The 7,966-nt window shown below is 34.7% G+C and overlaps 1 protein-coding gene across 1 annotated transcript; it reads right to left on the bottom strand.

Annotated features, from left to right (window-relative positions):
* Positions 1–1,841: 1,841 nt before the first annotated feature.
* On the bottom strand, positions 1,842–5,369 carry LOC9301346 (inactive disease resistance protein RPS4). Its single transcript, XM_021013368.1, has 4 exons — positions 4,119–5,369; positions 3,712–4,023; positions 2,717–3,622; positions 1,842–2,631 (listed from the first exon to the last, which is right to left on the bottom strand). The coding sequence occupies exons 1-4, from the start codon at positions 5,148–5,150 to the stop codon at positions 1,990–1,992; spliced, it is 2,892 nt and encodes a 963-aa protein (XP_020869027.1). The 5' UTR covers positions 5,151–5,369; the 3' UTR covers positions 1,842–1,989.
* Between the last annotated feature and the right edge of the window lie 2,597 nt (positions 5,370–7,966).

The following is a 7,966-nucleotide window of genomic DNA, read 5'->3' as shown; positions in this document are numbered from 1 at the left end:
ACTCGGTCATCGGCCTTCAGTCTCTCTCTCTTGCCGCGTCGGACGCTTGGAATTCTCGTCATCCTACCGGAGAGTTGGTGGATTGGCGTGCGTTCTCTGTGTTGGATGCGGAGGAGAGATCGTCTCCTGACTGGATATAGGTTGTGGAGTTGGGTTCTCTCAGTCCCGGCTCTTTTTGTTTGTGGACACTGTGGGATGGAGACACGACCGAAGGAATGTGTCTCCCAGGTTATAGCTCCCCCAACCACAAATCACCCCTCGTTACCCTCTTCCAGACCAAGTTCTTTACTATGTCTCTGTTTTTCTCATGTCCCCTGTTTTGTTACTCCTATGTGGTACTCTAATGAAGTATTAAAAGAAAAATATTCATAAAAGTTTTAAATTTAAAAATGGAAACGATATTGAACAACTCAGAGAAACATAGTATGAATGCTTAATTAAATTATCCGATTATGTCTCACAAGAATTTATGTTTCTACAGGCTTTTAAACTATTATGTGAGCTCTAAAGATCAAACACTATCCTGACCAAACAATTCATTCCCATTTGTAGAATTAGCTGTTGTTGGTGTTTCAAATTGATATTCACCTTCTGAAGATGTGATAGTGCTTTCTTCACCTTGTCTACTCTCACCATTCATCCTCATTCTAGCCGCCGCCAAAGAAACAACAGTACTAACTTCATCCTCAGGTTCATACACCAAACCGAACCCACACTTCACCACTTTACATTGTGCAATCACTTGACCAGTCCCATCCGTCACAGAGAATGTAAGACTAGCTTTCGTAGGAACACATCCTCTCTTGTAATGCTCTTCTTGTCTTTTCTTGATGTTCAACCAACTTATGTAGCCGATAAAGACATGGTCTGACTCAACCGTACGCGGCTCATTTCCTGGTTCGAACCAACCTCCAACAGGAACACTAAACTGGCTACATGATGCATCTAAGTTTTCAAACTCACATGTGCACTTTACTAGAAGACGGTTGTTTTGATCTCTGTAGTCATGAAACGAGACAATGGCACACAGAGCTAGCCCAAGAAATTTATTGTCGCACAAATTTTGTTACGAGTGACATATAAATTCACTAAACTGGCTACATGATGCATCTACGTTTTTCGTCGAAGTCATCTAGAACCCACAAATCAAAACTACCAAGAGGAGCACGTGGCAAGGGACTAGCCGCGGCTACCTTCCCATTATAGTTGATCAATGGTCCATGATTTGTGACCGACAGATATGTGTTGATAAAACAATGCCCTTACCTCAAACGTTAAAACGAATAATCCACAATTTATTCTCTTGTCTTCTGGTAGTCAACCCACCGTAATACACCATCCCATCGATACATATTCCATTTGTTTTTTTTTTTTTTGATAATAATATTCCATTTGTTACAACAATATAACAAAGAATTTTTCACTTTCAGGATTTTCTATATATGAACCTTTCTCTCCGATTTACTTTTCCACTGAGACGGTGAAATTTAAGTCTGGGGAAAGTACACGTGTGTACTAAGATATTTTTCATTTTTGTTGTCTTATTTTTCAATTTTTGAGTCATTTTTCTTTTTTAGAGTCAACTGGTTTTTTGAGTTAAAATGTCTGGGATTATGAACTTCTTCTATGAATCATCTGAACTGGATTAACACTTCTATAATTCTCTATTTGATTTCATTAGAACAGCAGTTTGGAACGACTATGAGCTGATGACTGATGTGTTCCAAAAAAAAAAAAAGACTGAGCTAATTCAACAATTCCCGAGAGAAGAAGCCAGATGATCACATATATAAAGAAATTATGGCATTCTTAGTAACATAATTACGAACCTTGACTCATCGTGAATCGATACTCTTTGACTTTGGCATAACTATGAATAAAGTAATATTGGTATACAGCGATAGATATTCAATTATGTACATCATGCAAGTTTAGACGCTTGTTGGATAGCGACTCTTCGTGTGACAAACTAAGTTCATAAATTACCCTTTATCGCCTTATCGTTGGCCAAAAAAAATTTACCCCGCCTCTAGCTGTTGTTGGAGTTTCACCTGGATAATCACTAACATCTTCTGCGGATATTAGAGTGCTTGCTTCACCATTCATACTCGTCCTCGTCGACAAAACAACATTATTAACTTCATCATCAGGCTCATACACCAAACCGAACCCACATTTCACCACTTCACATTGTTTAATCTCTTCACCAGTCCCTTCTGTTACAATGAATCTAAGCTTAGCTTTAGTAGGAACACATCCTTTCTTGTACTCCTCTTCTTGTAGTTTCTTGATGTTCAACCAACTTATGTAGCCGATAAATACATGGTCTGACTCGACCGTACGCGGCTCATTTCCTGGTTCGAACCAACCTCCAACAGGAACACTGAACCGGCTACATGATGCATCTAAATTTTCAAATTCACAGGTACATTTAACCAGAAGACGGTTGTTTTGATCTCTGTAGTCATGGAACGAGACAATTGCACATAGAGCTAGTCCAAGAAACTTATTGTCGCACCAATGTGGAGGTAGCTTTCTTTCTACCACTGAATCAAAGGCTTGGTGACTGAACCATGGAGGTACTTCGTATCCAGGATAGCATGTTCCGATCAAAGCTCGAAAGACAAAACTCTGCAAGAAAAAATATATTCAGAAAACTAAAAATTTTGTTGACAGAGAATAATGGAGCTGAGGCCTGAAATGAAAGAATAGAGACCCCATTGTGGTGATCATCTGAGATCAATTGGCATTTTCTCCGAATGTGGGATGCAATATCATTCTTTGCGGCATCATTGAGTTTGCAACAGTTTGTGAAGATGAACATGGAATGAATATCTTCCATTGGCATAAGAAAGGCTAAAGGACTCGTGACTGTTTCCAGAGAGATACAACCGTGTGCATCTAAACACTGGAGATTCGGTGGAAGTGTCGAAAGACATCTGAGTTTCTTGCAATACTTCAAGTCCAGCCATTTGAGATGATACAGTTGACTGATGTCAGATCCTAAGCTGCTTATCACATCATTTCTGCTTAAAGATAGACGGCGTAGAAACGATATGCTATTATTACCGTGCAGTATCTTTGGCACCTCTTCAATTGACGTTCCATCAAGTAGTAACACCCGGAAATTTTCCATGTTCTCTTCAACATTTGGAAAACTCTTAAGATTTGAACAGCCAGAGAGAATCAGTTCTTTAAGAGATTTAAGCTTTCCAATACACTCTGGAAGACTCCCAAGCCTCCTGCACTCTTTCAGATTTAATAAGATAAGTTTCTGAAGCTTCACAATCTCTGAAGGGAGATCCTCTATTGCAGTTCCATCTAAGTACAAATAATCTAGATTTTCTGAAATTAGCCGAAATTCTTGAAGGTTCGAACAGCCGCTGAGGATAAGAGTTCTCAATGAACTCAAATTTATATCTGGTAGATGCCGGAGACCTGTGCATCCTCTTAGGTTCAAGAAAACAAGACTTTCCATTGTTCGCATCTCTTCAGACAAACAAACTAGACTTGAGCAACCTTCAAGATTCAATCTCAAAAGATTTGGGGCCTTTGAAAACCCGGACAATGTCTGCAACATTCTTGAGTTGTTTAAATCGACCCACTTCAGTTTCGGTGTATCCTATTAAAACCACATATAATTTCCATCACCAGTTAGTAAACTACTATAGCAAGAAAAAGGAACCAAACTCCAAACATATCTATACTAACCTTAGAAACTTTCCAGACTTGTTTAATCTTGCTGTAAGGCAGCTTGAGATCAATAAGATTCTCCGGGGTGAAGTCTGATGGAAGTTCCTCCAGCGGGAATTTCAGCCAGTCGAGATATCGGACCTCTTTCAATGGAAATGAAAGTCCATCAGGGAAGTTTAGTTTGCAGTCACCTTCACATTCCAGTGGACAAGCAGAACTGTAGAGTTTAAGGTAGCGGAGATTGCACATTTTGGTAAAGACCAACCTGTCTAAAGGCATGTTCGGTACTTCAGACATGTCTAGAGAAATCCCTCTGACAGTTTTGGTTTCCTGAAACAGAAGTTTAAAGAAAAAACCATAAATTCACTTATAACACTGACACCACAAGAAAATTGAAAGCTTTAGCTATATTTAATTAGCCTCACCATTTCACCATGTAGCGCAGCGATAATGGATTTTTCATTCCACAGCCTAAGTTTCTCCTGATTTACTCCACAAGCTGTTAATGAACAAAGTTCCATGGCGAATGTATGTAGTAAATCATGCATCTCTACGCGTCCACCAGAGATACTAATAAAGAACTTGTGGGAAAGATCTGTTATCTCCCTCGGAGCTCGAAAGGACTCAGTATCGCCAGAATCCAGTAAGCTTCTAGCATAATACACATCCTCTGATCTGAAGAAACAAGCAATGTCAAGAAACATATCTTTCTCCTGTTCACTAAGTTCACCATAACTTATTTTCAATAGATCTTGAATACTCTTGTTTGGACTTTTTGCCAACGTATCACGCCGCTTTCTCCATTGCGCTTCATCTTTCCCACGAAGATCCCGACCCAATACCCTGAGAGCCAACGGATTCCCTCTAGCGTAATCCACAAACTCTCTAGACATTCTCAAATAATCTCCCATCCCGGGATTGCAAACGTGATCTTCAAAGGCATAAAAGCTAAAATACATCAACCCATCTCCAAGATTCAATCTTGGAACCACGTATGGATTTGGATCTAACTCAGCAATGAATGCCCTGTCACGGGTAGTAATAACAATCCTGCTTCCTTTCTTAATCCAATTTCGGTCACCAAGAAGAACTTCTATTTGTCTTGCGCTACTCACATCATCAAGAACAACAAAGACTTTATTCGAGAGCAACTTACTCTCTAAGCAACTATGTGTAGCCTCATCATCACTTATGTTTGTGATCTGTAGTAAATCTTCAAGGAACATCTTCCTCACACGCTCAGCACCATAATCTGTCCACTTATCACGGATCTTCATAAAAGCCAGACAACGTACGAACCGTTGTCTAGATTTCTTGTACAATTCCATGGCAAGAGTGGTTTTTCCAATACCAGGTATCCCAACGATTCCAACAATTCGAGTTTCGTCGCAGTGAGCAAAATCCAATTTTTCCTCGACTTGCTTGATTCGATGTTCGATTCCAAATGGAGTTGCCATTTCAATCCCTTCTCCTTCCAAACAAGGAATGTCCCTGAGCCTTTGCAAAACATTGTCGACGACCTTTTTGAGGAAATCGGCCTCGTTACTGCCATAATAAGAGAGATCAATACAAATAGAAGTCGATATCAAATGATTCAGTCGTGAATCACCAGAGATGATGATCGTGAAAATCCTCTGTTGGGGGTTTAGGGTTTGGAGAAAGTATGAAAGTGAATCGATTTTTCAGCGGAATCAAATTGATTAAACCAAACATCACCGAACTAAACCAAGATAACTAAACCGAATTTGAAGCCAAATTACTATAGGTTGGTTAGCTTCATATATTCTCCAACCATACCAAAATCAATTACTAAAAACCCATTTATTCACATTTCATTAAAATAATAGGCAAGATTTCATAAACTGGTCAAAATCAATCCAAAAATTTGGCAAGATACCTTTTAATGACCTACATGAAATGTAAGTTCGTTAGCCATTTTCTACTTTGACTTACATGGTGTTAGTCAACCGTCTAACAGTGCATCATAAGCATGACGTGAAATGTGGCTAAGCAAAACAATGTAGCGTAAATCGTTTTTGGTTGTGTTGTGTAGACAACAATCGGCAGTGATTTGAAATTGGGGATAAAATCAAAATTTGGATGTGTTATGCCGACATGTTTTATCCCTAATTTTAATATTTATCTCTAATTTCAAAACAAAATCATTTTACTATATACACTAGATAACAATGAAGTGATTCAAGTAAAATTATTATCCGGGATCCAAGATCCGTTTGTATAAAACGAAACATATTCCATTTTTTTTTTTAATTCAAATTTGGGACTATTTCATATAAGAATATGTTTTACCCGTGAAATATTTGAACCTTGAATAAAGCTTCAACGTGATAAAAAAGTATTGACGAAATGTTACCATTTATGGTAATATGTCTTTCCGTATGTTTTAAAGATTTCGAGATTTTGTAATATAAAAAGAATTTTTTTTTTTTTAATTAGTATAAGAAATCCAAAATTTAGCAAAGATGAGATTTGATAGTTTCCAAGCTAAGATTTTGTAGTGTTCTAAATCTAAGATTCTTAGATTATGAATGGATTATTTACGAAATGGTTATAATGTGGCCGGATTTTGGTTTATATACAAATGTGGTTATAATGTTTTTCTTCGAAAAGTTAGAACTCCTCCAAAAAATAGGATTTTAAGTATTCGTAACATATATAGAAAATAAATTATCTTATTTATTTAAGTAAAAAAATTATGAAAGATGTAAAGATTTTGTAGTTTTGAATTCGAGATTCTTGAACCAAATGTATATATTTTATCATTTAAATATAAACATAAATATAAATATATAATAAAAAGATTGTTTACCCATCCGCTAAAGAAAATTTATATAAATGTATATAAAGAAAAATATAAATATAAAAATATAGTAATATAAGATAAACAAAAAGTGTATGTTTTTAATTATTAATGGGATATATGGATGTATGAAACTAATGGCAAATTCTGTAAATAGTCTAATAAATCTTGAGTAATTATCTAAATAGAAGCCAAATCATTGTGAGAGCGACACATCAGCGTGGCAATCTTGTTAATAACACATGATGGTAAAGTCTTTTTTAAAAAATGTTTCTCTATTAATATATAGGAGATAACACAACTAAACTAACCAAAACTATATCGTTTCTTTTATACACACTCCACGCCATGCTAATATCGTCTAAGTCAAAGCAACAAACGACTAATGAACTTACGGTTCATGTAGGTAATTTAAATTTTATGTTGTTTCAAGTTTAAAATGTGTAGTAACATTCTTTGGGTATGAAAACTTATTCCGTAAAATGTTTGGACTATTTTGACCGTTTCCCCAAACTTATGTCATGCATGAATAAATCTTATGCTATTTGTATTTATGAATATTCTTCTTATTTTACAGTAAAATATATAAATTGTATTAGCTTACCAATATACTCTTTCCGTTTTTGAATAGTTGTCGTTTTAAGTATATGCACACAAATTAAGAAACTATTAATGTTGTTAGTTTTTCAATATAAAAATATCATTAATTATCTGCCTAAACATAATTTAACCAATATTAAATCAAGTTGCATAATAAAAATAAATATAAAAAATAAAAATGTAATAAATTTTGCATCGAAAACTGAAAACGACAACTAATTAGAAACAAAAAAATTTCTCTAAAACGACAACTATTCAAAAACGGAGGGAGTATTTTATAATGTTTAAAGAGTAAATAGTGTTTGGTTTTATAATATGTTTCAACATAACTCGGAAATCATAGTGGATATCTTCCAGGTATCAGGGTCGATTGGTTTTTAGAACACTGATTTAATAAAAAATTTATAAAAAGTTATAAAAATATATTTACACGTACATATATATATATATATAATCGATATAGCATTATATATATATATATATTTATTTTTTAAAAATAATTTATTTTGGTTGAAAATTTTAAGAATTAAAGTTGGTGTTTGTTATGAAAAGTTAGAACAATTTTTTTTTATAAATGAAATTATTAGAAAAAAACCTCAAAGTTTTTAATTTAATCTTGAAATGTCAAAACCAAATTATGTAAGTGCGTTAAAATATTTTAAATTAAAAATAATGTTATATAAATACCATGCAACAACATATTTTTAGTTTATAAATAAACTTAAAAATAAATTTCAAATATTTTAATAGCTATTTATACAAAAAGTTACATTTACGGCATTCATAAGTTTAGCATTTGCATTTTAAACTTTTATAATATATGAAATAATTTTTTATGTCTATATTTTTTAA

The sequence above is a fragment of the Arabidopsis lyrata genome (genome assembly GCF_000004255.2).
Source record: "Arabidopsis lyrata subsp. lyrata unplaced genomic scaffold ARALYscaffold_8, whole genome shotgun sequence".
Classification (NCBI taxonomy): domain Eukaryota; kingdom Viridiplantae; phylum Streptophyta; class Magnoliopsida; order Brassicales; family Brassicaceae; genus Arabidopsis; species Arabidopsis lyrata.
The sequence above is the reverse complement of the archived record's forward strand: the minus strand, read 5'-3'. Positions and strand labels throughout refer to the sequence as shown.